At 45.2% G+C, this 25,732-nt stretch overlaps 1 protein-coding gene across 1 annotated transcript; it reads right to left on the reverse strand.

Moving 5' to 3' along the window:
* Window positions 1–14,770: 14,770 nt before the first annotated feature.
* On the reverse strand, window positions 14,771–22,570 carry LOC125460913 (polycystin family receptor for egg jelly-like). Its single transcript, XM_048549126.2, has one exon. The coding sequence runs from the start codon at window positions 22,568–22,570 to the stop codon at window positions 14,771–14,773; it is 7,800 nt and encodes a 2,599-aa protein (XP_048405083.1).
* Between the last annotated feature and the right edge of the window lie 3,162 nt (window positions 22,571–25,732).

The following is a 25,732-nucleotide window of genomic DNA, read 5'->3' on the forward strand; positions in this document are numbered from 1 at the left end:
AACACAAAAATGACCCCTTTGATCTTTGAGGGGCCTACTCTTTCTCTTGTTGCTCCTTTACCTTATCTGCCAAGGCCAACACATATCCACTCTTTGTCCTCATTATCTCCCTCTAAATAATGCCCTTACACTGGTTTTTACTATTCAAGAGATTCATTTGAACCCAGTTGTCTATACCTAAAATAAGATTCTCCTTCATTTTTGACTAGAGCCTCAATATCTTTATTCATCTATTGTTCCCTGATCCTATCAGCCTCATCTTTCACTCTAACAGGCACGTAATGACTCTGAATTTTCATTATCACGCCTATGAAAGCCTCCCATTTATTAGTCATTCCTTTATCCGTGAATAGTCTACTCCAATCAGCTTTTGAAAGCTCTTGTCTCGTGACTTTAAAAAGTGCCTTACTCCAATTAAAAACCTTAACTTCTGTGATCAAAGGAGAGAAAGTGGGAACAGGGTTCTGAGTTGGATGGTCAGCCATGAACATATTGAATGGTGGAGTAGTCACAAAGGGCTGAATGGCCTGCTCCTCCCATTTTCTAGTCCTGAAGAAGGGTCACAGGACACATAATGTTAACTCTGCTTTCTCTCCAGAGATTTGCCAGACCGCTTGAGATTTTCCAACAATTTCTGCTTTGCATTTGTTTCTATGTTTCTTTTGGGGTGCCAGCTGGACAGCTGGTATGGATTAAGTTGGTGCCTATGACATGGGTTCAGTCCCTGTTCCAGCTGGGGTAGATTCAGGAGCTGCCTCTTTGCCCTTCCTATGGCAGAATTCATGGTCCTGTGGTTCAGACCTGCCTTCAGGCAGGGAACAAAGTAAGGCTGACGAAAGGAGACAAGGAAACTGCAGATGCTGGAATCCAAGATGGACAAACAGGAGGCTGGAAAAACACAGCAGGTCAGGAAGCATCTGGAGGAAAGGAGCAGTCAATGTTTCAGGTATTACCCTTCTCCAGGGCTTCAGCAAGCTCAGGACCTTGGTGCTTTCAGTGCTCCAACTGATTACTAGAAAATACAGCCTCTACATTTGACTTCTACTTTTAAATATATTTTAAGAACGTTGTAGTTTTTTTTGTTTGTTCGTATTCTTTGTTCAAGCAGTACATACCTTATTAACTGGAGTTTGTTGCCAAAATATTTACTATTATACAATCATCAACACCATTTCCTCTGTAAAATCAAAAACAAACACAATTTGGGAAGCTGTTCATGTTGGACACGCCTGCACCTCTGAGCACAGCTCATGATTACTCTGCTTTTCAGAGAACACAATATAAAACAGAAAAAGTAAAATAAACCATGCTGAACAGGTCTTATCAACATTAAACATTAACTGATTAGCAGAGGGATTAGAATTTTGAGAATAGGAACTGATTTTGTGAACAAGTCTGGACTTTACTGTTGCTGTTTTAATTACTTCTCTCTCCCTTGTGAGATCATAAAAGAGCATGCTTCTGAACACTAGTGAGCAACTCCATCACGGACTGGAGGATGGCAAAAGTTGCAAAAGATTTTAGTGATCCATTTTTAAATGGGAAAAGCTTCAGAAATCTGAATCGCAAAGGGACTTGGGATTCTTAGTTCAGGATTCTAAGGTAAACATGCAGGTTCAGTCAATTATTAGGAAGGTAAATGAAACGTTAGCATTCATTTCAAGAGGCCTGAGGTCCAAGAGCAGAGATGTACTGTTAAGACTGTGTAAGGCTCAGGTCAGACCGCATTTTGAATATTGTGAACAGTTTATGGCCCTGTATCTAAGGAAGGATAGCATTGAGGGAGGTCCAGAGGAGGTTTACAAGAATGAACCCAGGAATGAAGGCCTCATCACACGAGGAGTTCTTGAGGACTCTGGGTCTGTACTCAATGGAGTTTAGAAGGATGGGGGTGGTCTCACTGAAACTTACAGGATACTGAGAGCCCTGGATAGAGTGGACATGGAGTAGATGTTTCCACTACGAGAATCTGACAGCACAGTCTCAGAATGAAGGGATGATCCTTTAGAACTGAGATGAGGAGGCATTTCTTCATCCAGAGGGTGGTTAGTCTGTGAAACTCAATGCTGCAAAGGTCTATAGAGGCCAAGTTATTGGTTGTATTAAAGATACAGATGGATGGGTTTTTGATTGGTAAGGAAATCAAAGGTAATGGGGTGAAGGCAGAAGAATGAAGTTGAAAAACATATCAGCTATGCTCGATTGGTGGAGTAGACTCAATGGGCTGAATCGCCTAATTCTGCTTCAATATCTTATGGTCTTATGAAGATTGCATATCCACTTGGCACTACGGACTGGAGATTGCTGCAAATGCTTCAAGCCTTGTCTTTTGCATTGATGTATTGGGCGCTTGCATCATTGAGGATGGGGATATTTGTGGAGCTTAAATCTGCTCTGTTGGTTGTAGTTTTGCTTAGCTCTGTCTATCACTTGCTGCTTATGCTGCTTGGCATGCAAGTAGTCCTCTTTGGTAGCTTCACCAGGTTGACCTCATTTTAAGGTAGTTCTGATGCTGTTCCTGACATTCTCTCCTGCACTATCCATTGAACCAGGGTTGATCCCCTGGCTTGATAGCAGTGGTTGAACGGTGGATATGCCAGGCCATGAGGTTACAGATTGTGCTGGAGTACAATTCTGCTGCTGCCGATGGCTCACAGCACCTCATGGATGCCCAGTCTTGAGTTGCTAGTTCTGTTCAAAGTCTTTCCCTTTTGGCACAGTGATTGCGCCTCACAACACAATGAAGGGCATTCTCAATGTGAAAGCGGGACTTCGTCTCCATAAGGACTGAACGGTGGTCACTCTTCCAGATACTTTCATGGAAAGATGCATCTACAGCTGGCAGACTGGTGAGGGTAAGCTCAAGTATGTTTTTCCCTCTAGTTGGTTACCTCACCATCATCTGCGGACCCAGTCAAGCAGCTATGTCCTTTAGGATCGAGTGCAGATCGATCAGTAGTACTGCTGCCGAGCCACTCTTGGTGGTGGATATTGAAATCCCCCACCCAGGACACATTCTGTGTCTTTTGCCACCCTCAGGAATTCCTCCAACATGGAGGAGTATTGATACATCAGCTGAGGGAAGGCCTTATGTGGTAATCAGCAGGAGGTTTTCTTGCCCATGACACTGCATGGGGTCCAGAGTCAATGTTGAGGACTTACAGAGCAACTCCCTCCCAACTGTATACCACTGTGCTGCCATACCTGCTGAATCTGTCCTGTCGGTGGGACAGGACATATTCAGGGATGGTGATGCTGGTGTCAAGGACATTGTCTGTAAGGCATAATTCTGTTATTCCATCATAATCTGTGAGACAGCTCTTCCGATTTTATTACCAGCCCCCAGATAGTATTAAGGAGGACTATTGGGCTCACAAAGGCAACTCTGTCCTCAGAACTAATGTGTGCAGGGCTCATGACTCAAGACTTTACCTGAGAAAAACGCTTGCAAAAATAGCGAGGGTTCAGAAAGAAAGAGCAAGACCTATCCTATAGTGAAGATTTCACATTTCAGATTCCCTCATTGCATCTCCAACTCTGCTGGGAAATGAAAATCTGTCAATGATCCAAAATAGTGTGTTCTTGTTGATGTTTGTAATTGGCGATTGGCTTCAGATGGAGGATGATTTCTGAAATGAATGGTGGGTAAGACCCTCAATGTCAACTTTCTATCATGCCACATGAGGAAGAAATCCAAATGGGGAAGAGAGAAGGCAAAAACAGTTTCCATAGTCGCAACGTAAAGTATGTGGCAGGAAATCAGTGTGGGAGCAGACCATTTGGTCCATCAGGTCACACCAATCCTCCAAAGAGTATCCCACCCTATCCCTGTAACCCTGCATTTTCCATGGCTAACCCACCCAGCCTGCATATCACTGGACACTAAGAGCAATTTAGCATGGCCAATCCACCCTAACCTACACATCTTTGGACTGTGGGAGGAATCCAGAGCATCCGGATGAAACCCACACAGACTCAGGGAGAATGTGCAAACTTCACACAAACGGTCACCTGATACTGGAATTAAACTTGGGTCCCTGGCACAGTGAGACATCAGTGCTTATGCAAATCAGGCCCATTATAACATAGAAGTTTACCTGGGCAGGTGTTTTAGAATAATTTCAACTGGATACAAAGGGTTGTAAGAAGAAATATCACTACAGAACATGGGACTATAATTACGCCCGCACTCTGAAAGATCTCACTTGTTAATCCCACTCCTTCGAAATTTCCCCATAGGGGGGCAAATCTTTCCCACTTGCATTAACTCAGGTGTCCAATTTCCTTCTGAAATGTTCTGTTGTATGTGCTTCAACTGTCCTCTCAATCTGTACCTTCTAGAGCATTATAATTCATTCCATTAAAAACATCTTAACTCCAACTGCAGTCCTTTGCTAATTTTTCTACGTAGAGATGAGGCATGATGTTGCATGGGAGGTGTCTATCCAAAATCTTCTTTTTTTAGATCTGGATGTTCAGTAGATCATGTAATTTTATCATAGGAGGGGGCAACAACTTGCAGTTATATAGCAGAGTCAACACATTTGACACAGTCCAAGGTAATTCAGAGGAGCATTATAAAGCAAAGTGTATCACTGAGCCACATCCAAAAATATTAAGCCAAAGGCTTGATCAAAAATATAGGGTTGAATTTGCGTTTTGAAACATGGTGGAGTGGCAGTGATGTACGAGGTAAATTCCAGAGCTTGGAGCCCAGGTAATTGAAGGCACAGCTACAATGGCAGAGTGGTTAGAATTCAGAATGCAAGAGAGCATGAACTGCGACTGTATAAATGGCAGGATCGGCGTACTTTACAATTCTCACATGTCAAGTTGACAGTCATCAATTACAGCAAGCCATCCCAGAACTGCCATTAATAGTAGAGAAACTGTCTCCTCCCCACAGCCTCGATCCCTGCTCAGCCACATCCCAGGGTCTCTCGCCCCACGCATTCAGCCATGATAATTCCTTCAGGAAAGTCTCCACACATAAACAAGAAAGAAACTGGGGTCAACCAGCAAAATGCCCTTTGTCTGTGTGTCACAAGTTAAATGGTGAGGACAGTTTGTAAATACGTGACTATATAACACTAAAAGGTAATTTAACTGAGGTGACTAAATTGCTTTAAGAGACCAGTTAAAGAGAGACCATTTCCCCTCATGGTTAGAGTCTAACCTTAAAATTAGAACTGAAGCAGTAGGAAGATTCCTGGGAATCAAAAATCCTTAACCCCAAGAAAGCTGTTGAGATTGGGAGCGAATTGAAAATGTCAAAATTGGGATGGATACCTTTTAGTTAGGTAGGGTATTTGGGATTTTCAAACCAAGATGGGTAGATGGAGTTAGAAAATACATGAAGGCTAAAGGGCTTCTTTGTTTTCTTATGTTCCAGGCAAGTGTTGAATTGTTATGAAAGAGTGTGCTTTCCCAGCATATAATTGGATGCCGACATCGTCTTTGTTACCAGCACTGCCCTATGCACAAAGACAGAGCATCGCATGATCATGTTGATTCACAGAGTGGACTTGATAGACCAAACAGCCTAACTCCTGTTTCTAGTTTCTATCTTTCTCAAACACACTGGTGGGTGCGAAACCGAGGCAGCTAAGAGGAGTTATGATTCAAGTCAGCCGTGATCCGATTGTCTGGGAGAACTGGCATGGAGGTGAGCTTGATTAGAAAGACTTATGCAGAGTTTACAGAACAAAAAGGGCCATTCGACCCACTTGGTCTACAAGCTATTTCTCCTCCTCATGACCATCCTGTTTAGTGCCGTATAGCACTAATATTATCTGTGCTAATCACTTCCCGTACTAATGACATTCATATTCTCATCATGATCTAAGTAAATAGCTTTCACCTGACTTTCTGTTCAGTTTTATTAATGACTATTTAATTTGTCTGGCCTCTGTTGCTGGATTCACACATAAAGTGAAACATCTCTGCAGCTGGTCTATCCCTTCATAACTTAAAGATTCACTTTCTAAAAGCCTATTCCTGTTCACCTCATTACAAATTCGGAGAGAAAATTGAGAAGGAAAGCCAATGACAGCTCCAATAACAAAGTTGAAATGAGGACATCTGAAGGACGGAGGGAATTGGAGGGTATATATCATGTGATGTGGCCCATTACGGGTCAATCCATTATAATGTCATGAATCTGTGTTTAAAATAAACTCGAGCAATAATCATCCAATGAGAATCAGTCCAGCTCACTAACCTGTAAAAGTAAACGTGTCAGCATTAAACACCAGGAGCAGTGTCTCCAGTGTGACTTAACTGCCTGCTGTCAAATGTGTTCTGGAAACTTCTATTCCACTTGCAAACGTGGAACGAAGGAGAATGGAAAAGCAGAGATCGCAAATACTTTACAGCAGTTTGCAATGGAACTGAATAAACTAGAACCATAGATATTGCTGCTAATTTGATGAATCCAAGCCAAATTCCTAGTTTGAAATTCATGTTAAAAAAAAAGCTTTAAAGAAAAATTATAGGATCAGTATAAGTAACCTGATTGTCCAATTGTTGTAAAAACAGCTAAGATACCAAATTCCTTGCAGAAAAGCTGCAGTCTGGCCTGTATGTGACCCATGGTCCAGCGCTGTGACCTTTAATGCCTTTTGAAATCTCACAGCCACTCCCAAGACAAATCATAGAATCCCCACGGTGCAGAAAGAGGCCGTTTGGCCTATCATGTCTGCACCTATCCTCTGAGAGCATTCCACCTAGATCTGCCAAACCCCCAGCCTATCTCTGTAAACCCACATTTACCATTCATAACACACCTAACCTGCACATATTTGGACTGTGGGAAGTATGTGGAGCACCCAGAGGAAACCCACAAAGAACACAGGGAGAACGTGCAAACTCCACATAGCCCTAAGGTGGAATCAAACCCAGGCCCCTAGCACTGTGAAGTGCTGTGCTGGAAATAAGGATGGGCAATAAATGCAATCTTGCCAGCAGTGTTCTCTTTCCAAGGCTAAAGAGGAATAGATGTTGCTACCTTTCCCAAGACAAGTAATGCTTATAGCAGTGACCAGGAGAATGAAAAACCTGGGGATAGCAGTACTGACAAAGAAGCGGCTTTCAAGACTGTTGGGTTGCCTGGGCCTAGCTTGATTCAGACAATACGTATTAACTTCCAGCTTCCAGTCTAAAGATGTGCACGCTAGGTGGGTTGCCCACGCTACATTGCCTGTAGTGTTCAGGGATGTGGAGATTAGGTGGGTTATAGGGGGATGGGTCTGGGTGGGATGCTCTGAGGGTCAGTGTGGATGTGTTGAGCAAAAAGGCCACACTGTAGGGATTCTATGGTTTATCCTTCCACATTATGCGGCTAGTATGGTGCGTTCAGTGTGAAGCTGTGCTTGGAGAAGGCTGTGAAGACCGTCAGCAAAGGCATTGTGGCCCGTGGCTTGTATATGTTGCAGGAAGTGGTTTATTAAAACAAGCTGGTCAGGAAAAGGAAATGCATTTGCTGATCACTTGCATCCCTGTCATTTAACTCCTTCCCCCGGCACCCCAAATCTAATCTTGCCAAATGTTCTTCATTGCATTATTCCTCACACCGCCAGCCAATTTGCCCAAGCTCCCAAGCTGCACCTTCTCTTCACATCCTCACCTCTGGATTTCTCCTCTCACTGCTAAACTCCCCCGACACACTCCAGTCTTTATATAGTGATCTGCATCTGTGCAGTAAATACTCTCGGTGATTGTACTGGATCTATTGGGTGAATATGTGACCTTCACTCAGCCGCAAGACTGTTTGTTCACTAAACAGACAGGAGACAGAGAGACACTGGGCTGTTACAATCGTGCTGGGGTATAGAGAAATTCTCATCAAGCAACACTTCTGATTGGGTGGTTCCCCCACACCGCAGTGCTTATCAAGCAGGCCTCGCTAGGCAGATGGAAGATAGAACAGAAGAAGAGGACAAAGATCCAAGGAAAAGTTCCCTAACACCTTGGCTACAAGAGGGGGTATTGGCCATATCACTTTAACAAAACCAAAACACTCTATGCTGGCAGCCTGCTGTACTCTGTTATCAGTGAACTATGCCCAGTTGTCATACCTGTCTACTTTCTTTCGCTCACTGAAGAATGTATCACATCTAACCTGTTGCTTCTTAACAAACTCAATAAACTATCAGAAAATTATTTCCTGTCTCCAAGGTCTGTTTAACGAAAACACCTCTCTGAAGAGCCCCTCCCTCTCGTGTCCCTACCTCTGGACCAGGAGACCTGCGATCAAATCCCATTAAGTACGTCATTACATCTTGGTAACAGGAAAATATCCCCTACTCTGCCCCTGAGCACTTATTGTTATATTTCTAGGGGCAGGTACCTTATGCTGTGCAAGTCAATTGTCTGAAGGCTTTTTCCAGTAGCTGCTCATGACGTTGGATAATCATAGTCCCCTCGCCTGCCTTCATCATCATGACCATTCTTTCCAAGAATAAAGCTTCTTATTTTTGAAAGCACCACATTAATAGTAGAGTACAGTTGGCACCAGTTAAATTGCTGATGTTCATTCTTGCACATTATGACATCTGCATTTTTTATAATTCTTCCCTTTGTTGTCAAATTGTGCTGGTATGGTGCCTTTAAGAGATTGTGGTATACTGAATCCACTGCACCCGGTGTGGCTTCCTCTACATTGGGGAAACCAAGCGGAGGCTTGGGGACAGCTTTACAGAACACCTCCGCTTGGTTTGCAACAAACAACTGCACCTCCCAGTCGTGAACCTATTCAACTCCCCCTCCCAGTCCTCAGACAACACATCCATCATGGGCCTCCTGCAGTACCACAATGATGCCACCTGAAGGTTGCAGGAACAGCAACTCATATTCCGCTTGGGAACCCTGCAGACCAATGGTATCAATGTGGACTTCACAAGCTTCAAAATCTCCTCCTCCCCCACTGCATCCCAAAACCAGCCCAGCTTGTCCCCCTCCCCCCACTGCATCCCAAAACCAGCCCAGCCTGTCTCTGCCTCCCTAACCTGTTCTTCCTCTCACCGTTCCCTTCCTCCCACCTCAAGCTGCACCTCCATTTCCTACCTACTAACCTCATCCCGCCTCCTTGACCTGCCCGTCTTCCCTGGACTGACCTATCTTCTCCCTACCTCCCACCTATACTCTCCTCTCCACTTATCTTCTTTTCTCTCCATCTTCGGTCTGCCTCCCCCCCTCCCTATTTATTCCAGAACCCTCTCCCCATCCCCCTCTCTGATGAAGGGTCTAGGCCCGAAATGTCAGCTTTTGTGCTCCTGAGATGCTGCTTGGTTGACTCTTAGTTAGGAATGTTTTTTGAAATAATTAATAAATGATGAACTAGCCAGTGATAACCTCATCCCATGAATGGGTGCAAAAATGTTGTTGTTGCCTTGTTCGGTAAGGGCCACATCAGTAGTGTGTGAAATCAGTAAACTACATCAACTCGCTGCGACTGAGGCAGCAGTGGAGCATCTGGTCCTGGTTAAGAATGGTTTCTTACATGGTTGCTTGTCCTGTGGTACTGTCCTTTAGAATGAAACACACTGAGACATCGCAGCTGCAACTTTGTCTTCCCTCCAGCATTAGACAGTAGGGGTGGATAACCTTTCCTGAGCATCAAAGCTAGGGCTCCCATCTGGAGACTGGTATCACATTACCTCGCCTCCACATGGCTTGACTGAGTTCCCAGCCAGATACTGTGGTCTACCACCAGTTACACTTTGAATTTTAAATGACGGCTCAGTGTTGAGTTAATCAAGCTTTTGAGCAACTGTGAGGAGAGTGTGGTTACAGGATCAGTGCTTATAAAAGAATATCTCCAGGTGGTGCTCATTTGCTTCAGCAATCCAGGCTGTTTGGCTTAGACAAAACCCAATGTGATGGAAATGTTCAACTTTCTTGTTCAGACAAGGTTCCTCTCCTGAGAAAGATGCAGCAGAAACACTAGCATAAGATATACGAGCAGAATTAGGCCTTTGAGTTGCCCTACTATTCTATCATGATTGATATGTTTCTGAACCCCAGTTCCAATTCCTCCACTGATTCATATATGAAGACCATGATACATAGGAGCAGAAACAGACCACTCAGCTCATTCAGTCTGCATTACTATTCAATGAGATTGTGGTTGATCTGATAACCCTCAACTCCATTTTTCCATCTTTTTCCCCACAACCTTTGATTCCCTTCTATCTGTGTATTTCAGCCTTGGATTTATTTAATGATCCAGCCCTGACTTCGCTCTGTGCTACCCTCTGAGAGAAAAAAACTTCTCCTCTTCTCCATCTTAAAGAGTAAACCCTTATTCTGAGATTATACCCTCTGTCGTAAATTCTCCCACACAATCTTTCCACACCTATTCTGTCAAGCCCCCTAAGATTTTCTATGTTTCAATAAGGTCACCTCTCACTCTTCTAAATTCCATTAAACATGAGCCCAACCTACTCAACCTCTCTTGATTAGAAGGTCTTTCTGTATCCTGATTCAATCTAGTGAACCCTCTCTGGGTTCCTCCAATATCAGAACATTCTGCAAAAGTATATAACTTCCCATTTCCCCACATTATATTCCATTTGCCAAGACTTTCTCTACCCAGTTAATCTGTCTGTATCCCTCTGCAGACTCGTTGTTTTGCAACGAGTTTCAGGAACAGAGTAAGCATATCGGTCATGTCATTGAACCAGTAATCCAGGCTAATGCTCTCGGACCTTGGATACAAATCTCACCAGAGCAGCCAGTGTCATTTAAACTGAATTGAATCAATCTGGAATTGAAAGCTAGACTAACAAAGACCATCAATTGTTGATTTAAAGAAAACCCATATGGTTCACTAATGTCCTTTAGCAAAGGAAATCTGCCATCCTCACCAGGTCTGGCCTACATGTGAATCCAGGCTCATAACAATATCAAGGTGGAATTTTAATAAGAGAAGGTCATAAGGTCATAGAGCCATAGAGCTCAGAAACATAGACTCTTTGGTCCAACCAGTCCATGCTGACCATGTTTCCAAACTATATTAGTCCCACCTGCCTGCACTTGGCCCATATCCCTCCAAATCTTGCCTATTTTTGTACTTACCCAAGTATCTTTTAAATGGTGTAACTGTGCCCACATCCATCACTTCTTCAGGAAGTTCACTCCACACGTGAACCACCCACTGAGTAAAAAATTTGCCCCTTGTATATTTTTAAAAAATCTTTCTCCTTTCCCCTTAAAAAATTTGCCCCCTAGGCCTCAAATCCCCCATCCTAGGGAAGAGACACCTACCATTAACCCTATCTGTGCCCCACATGATTTTATAAGGTCATCGCTCAACTCCTATGCTCCAGTGAAAAAGAGTCCCAGCCTTTTCAGTCTTTCCCTATAACTTAAAGCTTCTATAACCAGTAACACCCTGGCAAATCTCTTCTGAGCCCTCTCTGGCTTAATAATACCCTTCTTCAGAATTGGAGGTTTAGAATTTTAAGGTTGGAGGAAGTCTGTGTTTACCAGGTGCCGCTGTAAAAATGGTGCATTGTTCTTAATCTTTGTTACAGTTTGAAAGATCTATGGATATACTTGGTCCTTTTTTGTTTAATTTGAGTGCATTTAAAAAGTTTTTTCTGTTATCTGTGTCAGATACCAGCGGCAGTTTCAAGATCACATTCCACCTTTAATAGGAGCATGGAAAATTGGTTTGGGGATGGGCCTTAATAAGAATGTTTGCAAATCAATGTACAAATGATCTTTTTATGAATCAGTCATTGCCAGACACCTCCAACCCCATCCCCAGCTCAATCACTTCAATGAATCTCCAATGCTTACAATGAACTTAAAATGTTTAGGTCTTCCTGTCATTGGGAACAGAGAATGCCAGGACTGAAAAATGACCTGGTCTAGTCCTGGTGTCAGCCATGATGGGTGATACCAGTTCAGATACCAGAGGATTCTCTAGCTTTGTTAAGTAGGAATTAAAGATGCTGAAGGCATTTTCCAGTCAGTTTCTGATTTCCTGATGGGACAGAGAGAGACACTGGGCTGTTACAATCGTGCTGGGGTAGAGAGAAGTTCTCATCAAGCAACACTTCTGATTGGGTGGCTCCCGAACAGCGCAGTGCTTGTCAAGCAGTCCTCACTAGGCAGATGGAAGTTAGACCAGAAGTAGTGGAGGAAGATCCAAGAAAGAGTTCCCTAACACAGTGCTTTACATGATATGGCAATGTTTACATGATCTCCTGTAACGTATGAAGCTGGACATGGATATTATGGCATTGAAGAAGCCAGGTGCTATTTATAACAATTAACTATTTTGCACAATCAGTACATTCCTCTGGCAGATGTGTGTTTGGATTGATATTAAGCTATTAATTTACAACAAGAGGAACATGCTTCTAGTACAGTGTCATGCTTTTAAGTGATCCAAACTAAGTTGGAGGCTGAGATCTTTATATTCTCAGGTTCCATGCTATGAAGCAGTGACAACATTCTTAGTGTGTCTTTTTGAGGCATGCTGGCAAACTGACCATATAATATAACTCAACATCCCCTTCATGCAAAGATAAATCTTATCCAGTACTTGATTGTACACTGCATGTAGCTAATTCCAAGGATGACAGCCAAACATAGGTTAGGTGTAACTGTAAGGAAAAAGATGAAACCAGGATGCAGACTCTGGGTAAAGTATTTGAAGTGGAGGAGAAAGTTTATGGTCTGAACATGCTGAACTCAATGTATAAGTTGTGAATGCTGTAAATTGCTCAACTGGAAGATTAGCTGCTGTTCAGTTCGCTTTAGGCTTCACAGGAATGTCCTGGGAAATATGCTGCTGGATCTCTCCAACACTTCATTGGGCTGGAGAAACTCTGCTCAGCACAATTCGTATTTGAGGAATTTTGTCCTCTCCTTAGAATTTGCCCCCATTTGCTCCCTCCATTTCTGAACTATTCTTTACTCTAGTCCAATTTGTTTCACCCTGTCTTTTGTGCCCTTTCCTTTTCTCCTTTATGTTTCAACACAATGCCCACTTCCCCATTAAACAGTTTCAAATCATTATCCTTATTGTTAAAGTTTTTATTACAAATTATATAGAGAATAATATAATGAGTTTCTGTTTCATGACCAAAACCGACATTGAAGAAAGCTGGTGTCATCACAAAACCTTTGCAACATTGAACACAGTTCTGGGCTGAGGGACGGTCAGTGATATTAATATTATTCTCACAGGCTTTACTTGTGATAGATGAGTCTACCCTCTACATGAACAATGCCACTGTACATCACAGACTGCAATTTCCCAAATGTTGGGACACCCTCTCTGGGCAATACAATGTACTTTATGGGGCTGTCTGATTGACACATCTGAAGTCGCTTGGTCATTTTGTAAGAAGCCAAGATAATTGATCAGTCGGTCTGTTTATCTGTCCATCTGTTTAGCTGTCTCTCTATCTATTTGTATTTATCTTATGAATCTATCTATATCCAGCTTCTGTATCTATCTCTAGCTATCTATCTAAACTATCCATTACCATCTTTCTAGCTTATCTATCTCTATCTAACTCCATCTTATGTACCTATCTATCCATCTGTCTATCTGACGGTCTTTCTGTCTACTGATCAATTAACCTGTCTATCTGCTATTTATTATCTTTCTACACACATTGGTGATATTTCTGATTGCTACTTGGAATCTTGCCCTGCTTTCTCATATTTCAGATACTGAATTGTGGTTGTACTCCCTATTTTGGTCAAGTTATTTTTTCACTTGAAAATGGCTGGGGTAGTTGCAATAGTTTCAGATGAGTGAGAGGTATTGCGATCTGCGCCAATCCACCGAAAGGAGTGTGCAGCAAATCACTGAAGCAACGTTTCCTGCTTAATTTATCAACTAAATTAACCATTAACATACTGAACAAATTAGAAAAAAAACAAACCATCTAACAACTTACGGACTAGCAGTCATACAAACAATGGTCTTAGAAATAATAGGATGAAGAACAGAAGTAACAAGACATGTACGAGTTAGCTTGCGGTTAGAGTAACGTATGCAGTCAAAGGTGTTTTCTTTAAATCGAGGCTGCAATGTGGCCATAGAGAATTCACCAGGATAGTACGGGGAGGGAAAACTGTAGGCTTAAGGAGAAATGTGAGATCCAGGCTGTATTTTACTTAGTAGAGGAGACTAAATGAATTCATGTTATAGGAGTTTTTGACTTTCTTCTAGTCAGAAACTCAATGGGTTGGAATTGCCAATTTAATTTAGAGATTGAGGAGTGACACTAAGATAAACACCATAACAGAGGTGAATAGGAAATAGGGTTAAAATCTCATAGAGTGTCCCTGAAATCACTGCATCTTTTATGGACATTTTGGAAAAGTATATGTACCTCTATCAATTCACTTCTGAGTACAGTTTCTCCTGAATAAATCTGACTTAAGCATTGATCTGACTATGGTATTCTCTGCCCTCTGGAACTGACGTGAGAACATGTTGTTTGCCCTACATCATCTACAATGAACCACACCCTGTAATTCCAGGAATAAAATGGTAAAAATAAAATGGTCACAGTCAATCTTATATAATATATACCAGGGTGCAAGATTCAGTCTTCAACAGAAATTTTAACAAAAAACACAATTTGAGGAAAGATCACATCAAAATATAAAAACATTAAGTAGGATCCCTTCCCCAAAGGACAAACAGCCACTCTTCTCCCTTTCTTCTTTGCACTATATTCCTCCTGAAGATTTCTAGCTAGTAGCTCTGAGTAGTAGGTTAAGTAGGAAGTACGAGCAGTCAAATAACTAGGTAGCTCAGCCTCTTCCCTTTCATTCTCTTTTCCTTTAAGCCGTAAGTGTTCTCAGAAGCTCGTCCATAAAATAAAGTTCTCAGAGGCTTCCTCCCGTCATTTGGGGGTGGCTTTCTCCTCAATGCATACCAGACACGCCTAATCTCTTGCATTACGAAGTTGGCCACCTCTGCTTCATTTGACGGCCTCTCGTGGATGTACTGTCTCATGTCTCCGTAAGACAGAATGATCACTGACTCAAAGAGGTTGATCAGGATAAAGTGCATCACAAAAAGAAAGCATGTTAAGTAGATGCTACCGATAATCTTGCTGTAGGTAAACTCTGTGTCGTTAAAGTCACCAATGTGATAGGACACAATAGTCTGTGTTGCATGGATCATGGTATTGAAATTCCTATCAAACTGACCAAACAGCAGGTAACCAAACGATATAAAAATAACGGAGTACACTGCCATGATTATAGCCAGGGAGCAGATAGTGGGAAAACTTACAGAAATGGCCTTCTGGGCCAGGCGCACATTGTAAAGGAAGCGTGTATACCTTAGAAGCTTCAGTATGGTAACAAAAATGAGGAATGTGACATTGAATCTGAGAAGCTGATCCAAAGCAGCAATGACATGAAAAGCAATGAAAGTGTTTGGGTTGCTCTTATAGAACTCCAGCATACGCTGTGACAATATATACTTGGCTACATACAAGACTATGGTCATCAATAGCAACACTGTCATCACCAGGTTGCCAATGTTCTTCAGTTGCTGGAAGTATTTGTATCCTTTCTGCCTTAGTTTCCGAAACTCGTTAATGACAAACAGGCCAAATAGAATGATGATGAGGACACTGAGAACGATCCAGTTTTTCTCACGCCTCTCAAAGAGCCTGAGGGTGAAGGGTTTCACCACCAACTTCTTGTTGATGATGCCAAGAGGGGCTGTCTCCAAAATCAGCGAGATGGTACAGAACAAGTCAACGTTTGCATTGTAGATGGTTGTCTCGATGATGATAGCCCAGGTACTCCTGTCAATCCAGCTATTGTTCTGGAGACCCACGAATCTTATCAGAGAATCCTGTAGGCTTCTCGGGGAGAAGTAGAGGGAGTAACCTCCCAGTGGATACACATGATATACCCCATGTGAATGGTATAACCAAGGGGAATCTATGCTTTCAAATATCCAACCTGTGTATTCCAGAGGATGCTGCACAAACACAGTTCCAATGGGCTGTTGCCAGGAGCCATTGTAGTTCCTGGTGTTCTGTTGGTGAACGTTAAACAGGGGTCGACACCGATGCTTGTCCAAGATGATGCTCAGGATGCTGGTTTTCCAAAAGCAATCGACTGACCCATGTTTGGATCTGATCTGACGCATCCTGGGCAGGCCCAGGATGACGGAATGGGTGTCAGAAAGAAAGGCTGGATTTGAGTTTTCATGAATCAGGGGCAGGAAGGTGACACCCATCCAGGTGTAGAACTGTTGGACAGTGTTGACGTTCTCCAGGTCCCGAGAGAATCTATCCTTAATGGTGCGGTTGTAATAGTAAGCATTGTTGTAGTCAGTGGAGCACAACAAGTACAGGATGAGTACAAGGAAAGCAATGTGCAACAGAAAACCCTTACAAAACATAAAGGCTTGTTGCCTGATGCTCCCTTTTTTTCTCGCCAACACGAGTTCGTCACCCTCCAGCGGCCTGTACTGCTTCCGAATCTGGTCCCCTGACCGGACGCAATCAGGATCATTGTTCGGAAGTTGGTCTTCACTGATCTCCAGTGCTTGGATCCCTGTGGACCAGTCCAGATCTCGGGGCCGCCGACGTCTTAAGGCAAACAGTGCAGCGAAGGCCATGATCTTAACAGGCTGCAAGAAGAAAACACCCTGGATGAAAGAAACGACAGAGGCCATGAGCCACAGCCAGGAAGTCTCTACACCATACGAGAGGCCATATAACACAATAAATATAGCGGACACAGCAGAGATCAGGCATATGAGGCACCAAGCCAAGTACAAGAGGCACTGTGACAATATGATTCTTAACTTGCTTCTTGGGCCGACGTTTCTGGAGGGTCTGGCAGACTGGCCTTGTGCCTTCTTGTAAGGTGTTGCTATCTTTTGATGAGAGCGCCACAATCGCTGGGGTTTAATGAATCGTACCTTATTCTTTCTGGTCACCTTGCCAGTGGCCTCCTCTCTGGTGATCTGATCGGCTTCAGACTCTGGGATGATACAGTTGTCTCTGTCTTTTGCCATAGGACCCTGGAAGTTGTCTACACCTGCCATGTAGGATAGAAGGTCATAATGGTTATCGAATGACAACTCTGCCATTTCCTTGGGACTTTCTTCAGCCTCACTGGCCTCTTCGTCCCTCTCATACCACTTTTTGAACCTCTCCCTCCAATTGCTTGGATTCGGGTCAGGGTTCACAGGTAGGCTGCTATCAAACTGTTGGTCTGATTTGTGTTGTCCGCCTTTTCCTGTAACCCTTAAAGAAGTATTTTTCTTCTGCGCCAATTTGAACAGAGTTGATATTAGCATTTCCACTGGCACCATCACCAGTGCACTTTCCATTCCAATCATCAATGATCTCACTAGCTTCTTCAAATAGTGCTCCTCCTCCCTTTTCTGGAACAGCATGAGACTGAGCAGCAGACTGGATAGCAACATGGTCAAACAACAGGACAGTCTCTGAATACGGGTGAAGGTCTGGTCTACATCGTAGGCAAAGACAGAGAACCACAAGTGTTCCCTCTCAATCTTGCTGGACGTCTCAATGAGGAAGACATCCTTCCTCCTCAGCAAGCTTTCAGGGTCCATGACGGGGTAGGTCCTGTGCAACAGTCCGTCCCCCTTGATGGTCCCTAACCACTTCCTGCAGAAGAAATGCCAGCTCTTCTTGGTTAGCACATTTTGCACTTTCACCCTGCTGAGGTACCAGGATGGTGAGATGCCCACATTGTTGTGCCAGACCCTGATGAACGTGAGCTCACCGAGGTCATCTCCGGTGGTGAGTAGGAAGGTGTCCACACTGTTTCTCCTGAAAGTCTTGTAGTCTGGATGGTAGAGGAGATGGACTTCACTCTCCACGGATGCACCGATGAGGGTGAAGAAAACATCTGCTGTGGTTCCAGCATCAAGGCGACCCCCAGTGTAAAAGGTGACCAGGTAGCAACCATTATCACAGGGGTCATTGTCGGGAAGAACAATGATCTTTTTCTTGTCACTCGCCCGTTTCCGCCAAGCCCACCAGAGCAGGATGGCATAGATGAACAAAATGATCAGAACTGTAATCAGTGTCACCAGATTGCTTGGCAGAGTCTGAATGAGTTCACCAACTTCCAGCAGGTCAATGACTTCAGGCAACACCAGAACACTGCCAGTCAGGAACCAAGGCATCTTCACATTCAGGGCCCTGCTGCGGGTGTGCTTGTCACCTCTCTTACAGACACAGTGCACTCTCTTGTTGCTGGTGAGAGACCCAACAGTACAGCTGGAAGAATCCCACTTATCAGAATTGCCTTCGAACGTCAGGCAGTTTGCAACAAAAGCTGAGACATTGAGCCCAGCCTCAATGATTAGTTGAGGGTTCGGATACTTTGTCTCAACAGCAACAGTGATGTAGGTTTTGTTGCTTAGGTCAGTCCCATTCCTCTTGAAGAGCCCGCTTGGAATCCTGATGATGTAAGGATTGTGTGCAAAGTTGCCTCTGTTGAGATCTGGCCCTGAGCTACACTCTGGGATGGTATGTTTCTGTGCGAGAGTTGCGCGAGACAGCCCCACTCCTGAGTGGATGCTAACGGTGTAGATGGGGTCTATGTCTGCAAATAACTGCAGGAAGACCACTTGAGCTGAGCTGGAGGTCATCATGACTGTGAACTGACCCTTGACCACATCACTTCTGCCGGGGTCAACAACTAACCTGATGGGTTGATGGGATACAATGTCCCTCCTGGCCATGAAAGACTCCACTTGCTTAGGGACCAAGGTGTGCATGGTTCCATTGCTGTGCTGGAGGATCATGTCGATGCTGGAGATATCTGTAGCGATGTTCGATGCCTTCCCGAGCCACGGTAAAGGATTCTCTTCAAACTTATAAACCACGGACGAGACTGGCTGAGAGGTTACTGGGACTTTTCCCAGCTCTGGGTAAATGCAGTTCGTACAATCTGGGTCAGAACGGAAGGAGTCCTCCACTTTGTCCATGTTAACCTTCTTCACGGTTATTTCCCACTGCCTGGCCTCCATCAGGGTATCCCTTTGCCCCGGTACTTTGCGCTGAGACACGGCTTCAGTCAGGATTTTCAGGATAGGGAAGATGCTGGTGGTCACTTTCTGTTGCTCTGTGGTCAGCGGGGTTCCGCTCTCAGTGCCTTTAGTCGGAAACTGGGAGGAAAAGGCAGTCATCACGTTGGAGGCTGCAGTCAAGATGCTGCAGGACAACTGCTCAGTGTGCTCCGATGGAATCTTGTCTTCACTCGTGTAGTTCAGCAGGACAGAAGCCAGTTCCAGCAGCTTGCTAGCCGAGAGGCGCTGGGCTTGCCGGTTGACCTGGACCGCTACCTCGGCCGCCTGGAAGATTATGGCTGATACCTGGTTGATGAGCTGAGACGACGTGACTGGGATACTGGCAGAGGCATTCAGCAAGATTTTCCGCAGCTTCTGGACCCTCGGGATGTCCCTGCCCACGAAGCTGTGAGAGTTCAGCTCCGAAGCGATTCCGTACAGCAGTTTGGTGGCTTCCACATAGTGTGTCTCGTGCAGCAGGGTAGTCAGAGGTGCGGCTGTCCCTTCCACATAATTGGCCAACTGGTCCACCAGAGATTTCTGGGCTGGGTCAAGCGGAAGCTCATAGACTTTGACCCTCAGGTGCACTTTTGTGTAGGCACCGCGGCTGTCAGTCACAAGGACCACGATAACCAGCTGATGGTGACCTGAGCTGCTCCCCACTGGCAGTTCAAACGGCTGGGACTTGGGACTGAATCCGAAATACACAATGGTACCCAGGACATCATTCATCAGACTGTCGATGCTGGCAGTTGGATGGTAGGTCTTTGCAATGGCTGTGTAACTGAGGGGGAGATCACTGTCCTCGAAGCTCAAACAAGCCAGGGTGAACTTTGTGTAGAGGGCCCAGCCCTGTTTCGGGCTGATAACACAATGGCCTCCTCTCGGAACAGAATTGACATAGAAGCGATGTCGGCTGAGGCTGTAAGAGCCAGTGGAAGTCGTCACTTTCAGTTCAAGGTTATACCATCCGTCATCCAAGTGTTCTAAGGACATGGGGTTCAGTGACACATAAGGCAATGAGTTACCGGTGGAGCTATCAGTTTCCCAGTTGACCAGGATCTCTGAAATGCCGCTCCCCGAAAGCAAGCTCCAGCGGTACTTCAGTTGAATGGAACTCGGGCAATTGAAACAAGTCCCATTCAAAATGAAGCGGTCGGTAGTAATCAGGTACTCCTTACAGTTCTCAATGCAGGCTATAGACATCTCAGGCACAAAGCCAGGGAGGACAGAGATGGTTTGGTCAAAGTGGTCAGTCCTCGTGTCTTTCTGGATCACCAGCCGGAAGTAGAAGTACTTTTTGACAATGAGCGTATGGGCAGGGATGGTCAAGGTGTCAGTTCTGCCAGAGTCCCACCTCAGGGCTGGCTTCCCAGGGTGGCACTGCTGGTTCTGGGACAGCGTCATGGTGCTGTAGTCAGTGAATTTCATGGTGCAGTACCAGGAGAAGTTCAGGCCGAGGTGTGGATCAGGTGAGTCTGGGTCAGTGCTCTGGGAAGCATCCAGAGTAAAGGTATCCTCCACGCTCACCATCCTGTAAGGCCCCCCAGAAATGACAGCCAGCAGCTCACTTTTAATCACCTCCACCACCACCTGCCCAGTGTTGTTGAGAGTCGGCAGGGTGGGATCAGTGGTGTACATGGTCACGTTGAACACAAAGAGGTAGTGACCATAGTCCAAGGTGAAAGCAGGCAATTGTAGAGTGGCTGTGCTCGTCCGTACACTGGCCGGGAGGGCCACCCTCTGATCCCAGTCTGGCTGAGCATTTCTGTTCGCCATGCTGTAGATCTTCCAGGAGATGCTCACTGACCTAATGCTGTCGCAGTGCAAGCCCGAGTGGCCGTAAACTGTGAGTGGGGAGCCTCGGGGGCTCCGGATGACGGTGTCAGGGGGTGGTGGGTGCTCGATGCTGGGTACAGGGTGCTGGCACCGGGCGAGCTCGCAGAAGAGGGCTGATTGGCGGGAGGTGACTCTGTAATGGCCCAGCCTGGCCCAGAGCCTGAGGACCTTCTCGCCAACGGCCGTGCAGCTGACCTTGGCCAGGAAGCCCCTGTAGCGGCCGGGGTCGAAGGGGAGCTGCACCTGAGGGATGTGGCTGGCCGCCTGTGCCACCAGCTGCCTGTAGGTGAACAGGCTGACTGTGGAGCCGTAGGCCAGCTCAAAGCCCCAAGCACAGTGAGTGGCCGGGTGCTGCTGGGGCATGAACCAAACCACATTGGCCAGGAGGCCCACTTCAGTGGGACCGCTGTTGTACAGGAAGGGGTCCACGGTCAAATCCTCCAGGGAAGTGTAGACGGTCTCCCCTAGGTTCAGGTAGAGCTGGACGGTCAGCGTGTAATGGCTGGAGCTGGTGTAATCAATCTGATAGAGATGGCTGACTTGGTTGTCCCTGTAAAAGAGAAGGTGCCTGCTCCCGCCAGCTGGGGTGCCCACCCTGAAGTAGTAGAGAGTGTTATCTGAGCTCACATAGTAGAAGCTGGTCCCAGGCACAGAGGCGTTGGGGGTGAGGGAGACCCATTGGAGGGAGTTGCGGAAGCGCACAGAGCCCTGCTGGAAGATCACAGTGTTGGACGTGGTGCCCGGAGAATGGCTGACCTTCAGCAGCAGCTGAGCCACACACATGTCACCCCGGTGCTGCGGGCACTGGCACAGCTCGATCCCAACCGCTTTCGGGTGGTAACTCAGGCTCCAGGGCTGCTGCTGTTTGGGCTGGGCGGACAGCCGGTAACCCAGGACCCCGTACTCTGCCCTCAGCTCATGGCTAATGGTCACCGTCAATGTCTGATGGATGGGGGCCGACCGGGCACTCAGGAGGTGCATGAGGTCCGGCTTAACCTCCAGGCGAGCGGTGGAGGAGGCGTTGGGGCCATTGGCAACGCTCAGGGTGCAGTTGTGCTGACCAACCTGTGGGTATATCACCCTGCTGGCATACCGGAAACTCTGGGAGCACTCAGCCTCTTTCCCCGGGGGGTAGCTGGCACTGTCGATGTGGGCCATCTGGCCGCTGACGAGGGCGGTATCGTTGGGCACGGCCCCGGGGCACGCCAGCGTGTAACCCCAGGAGGGGCTGTTCAGATTGGAGCACCAAGCCAGCTCCAGGTCCTGGAAGGTGACCAGGGCACGGTCGGGGTAGAGGGAGAAGAGGGTGAGCCTGAGTTTGGTGCCAAGGACAGTCACATTCTGGTACAGGCAGTCACGGCAGCTGGCCGAGGTGTAGCTGACAATAATGGGAGTGTCAGGGGGCACTCGGAGAAGGACCTGTCTCCCAGACCATTGGGTGCTGGTGGCCAGGAGGCGCTGGTTGAGGGACCATGTGAGTGTGGGAGGTAAGGAGCTGGTGTTAGCCTCTGGGCTGGGTCCAAAACTCACCTCGATAGAGCTCTTCCACAGGCAGGTGTAGCGGACAGCGCTGTCCCCAGCGTGGCTCACATTAGAGGGACACTCCAGCTGAAGCGGGGGAACCGGCAGAGCCAGCGCTGGGGACAGCAGACCCAAGCCCAGCCACAGAGGCAGCATCCCCGGGCGGAGGTAGCGTTGGGCCCGGGGCGGGGGGGAACACAGCGAGAATTAACCGTCACCACTAACGCCCCTGGCGGCACACACCACCCGCCCCCCGCGGGCAGAAACCGTCCAACAACAGAACCCCCACGCACCCCCCAGGGGAAAAAATCCCGGCCCGTGCCTCAGCAACACCGAGCGCATACAGCAACCCCAGCTCAGACATCGCAACCAGGTATCACACACTCACTGATTAATCACACATTCACTGGTTAAACACACACACACTGATTACACACACACTGATTAAACACACACACTGATTAAACACACTCACTGATTACACACACACAGATTACACACACATAGATTAAACACACTGATTAAACACACACACTGATTACACTCACTGATTAAACACACACACTGATTACACACACACTGATTAAACACACACTCACACATGCACACCGTTTAAACAATTATACACTGATTAAATACACACTGATTAAACTCTGTGATTAATCACATTGATTAAACACATACACTGATTAAACACACACAGATCAAACACACACACTGATCAAACACACACACACTGATTACACACACACACAGATTAAAAACACACACACTGATTACACACACAGAGATTACACACACACACACACAGATTAAACACACACAGATCAAACCCACACACACTGATTACACACACAGACAGATTACACACACACACAGCCTGATTACACACACACACACACAGATTAAACACACACACACTGATTAAACACACAGATCAAACCCACACACACTGATCAAACACACACACACTGATTACACACACACAGATTACACACACACACACAGACTGATTACACACACACACAGATTACACACACACACACACTGATTAAACACACAGATCAAACCCACACACACTGATCAAACACATACACACTGATTACACACACACACAGATTACACACACACACACAGACTGATCAAACACACACACACACTGATTAAACACACACACTGATTAAACAAACACACACTGATCAAACACAGACACACTGATTAAACATGCGCACACGCTGATTAAACACACACTGATTAAACACACACCGACTAAACGCACACTGAATAAAACATACACTGATTAAACATACACTGACTAAACACTCTCTGATTAATCACACTGATTAAATACACACACAAAATGATTAAACACACATACACTGATTAAACACACACACTGATTACACACACACTGATTAAACACACACACTGATTACACACACACACTGATTACACACACTCACTGATTAAACTCACACTCACACATGCACACAGTTTAAACAAATATACACTGATTAAACACACACACACTGATCAAACACACACACTCACTGATCAAACACACACACACTGATCAAACACACACACACACTGATCACACACACACACACACACACACACTGATCAAACACACACACACTGATTAAACACACACAGATCAAACACACACACACACTGATCACACACACATGCACACTGATCAAACACACACATACTGATTACACACACACACTGATTAAACACACACACACACTGATTAAACACACACACACTGATTAAACACACACAGATCAAACCCACACACACTGATCAAACACACACACTGATTACACACACACACAGATTACACACACACACAGACTGATTACACACACACACAGATTACACACACACACTGATTAAACAAACACACACTGATCAAACACACACACACTGACTAAACATGCGCACACGCTGATTAAACACACACTGATTAAACACACACCGACTAAACGCACACTGAATAAAACATACACTGATTAAACATACACTGACTAAACACTCTCTGATTAATCACACTGATTAAATACACACACAAAATGATTAAACACACATACACTGATTAAACACACACTGATTACACACACACACTGATTAAACACACACACTGATTACACACACACACTGATTACACACACTCACTGATTAAACTCACACTCACACATGCACACAGTTTAAACAAATATACACTGATTAAACACACACACACTGATCAAACACACACACACTGATCAAACACACACACACTGATTAAACACACACAGATCAAACACACACACACACTGATCACACACACACGCACACTGATCAAACACACACACTGATCAAACACACACTGATTACACACACACACACTGATCAAACACACACACACACTGATCACACACACACACACACACACACACACACTGATCAAACACACACACACTGATTAAACACACACAGATCAAACACACACACACTGATCACACACACATGCACACTGATCAAACACACACATACTGATTACACACACACACTGATTAAACACACACACACACTGATTAAACACACACACACTGATTAAACACACACAGATCAAACCCACACACACTGATCAAACACACACACTGATTACACACACACACAGATTACACACACACACAGACTGATTACACACACACACAGATTACACACACACACTGATTAAACAAACACACACTGATCAAACACACACACACTGACTAAACATGCGCACACGCTGATTAAACACACACTGATTAAACACACACCGACTAAACGCACACTGAATAAAACATACACTGATTAAACATACACTGACTAAACACTCTCTGATTAATCACACTGATTAAATACACACACAAAATGATTAAACACACATACACTGATTAAACACACACACTGATTACACACACACACTGATTAAACACACACACTGATTACACACACACACACTGATTACACACACTCACTGATTAAACTCACACTCACACATGCACACAGTTTAAACAAATATACACTGATTAAACACACACACACTGATCAAACACACACACACTGATCAAACACACACACACTGATTAAACACACACAGATCAAACACACACACACACTGATCACACACACACGCACACTGATCAAACACACACACTGATCTAACACACACTGATTACACACACACACACTGATTAAACACACACACACACTGATTACACACACAGAGAGTACACACACACACACATACACACACTGACGAAACACACACACACTGATTAAACA

This window comes from Stegostoma tigrinum, chromosome 18 (assembly GCF_030684315.1).
Source record: "Stegostoma tigrinum isolate sSteTig4 chromosome 18, sSteTig4.hap1, whole genome shotgun sequence".
In the NCBI taxonomy this organism is placed as follows: Eukaryota; Metazoa; Chordata; class Chondrichthyes; order Orectolobiformes; family Stegostomatidae; genus Stegostoma; species Stegostoma tigrinum.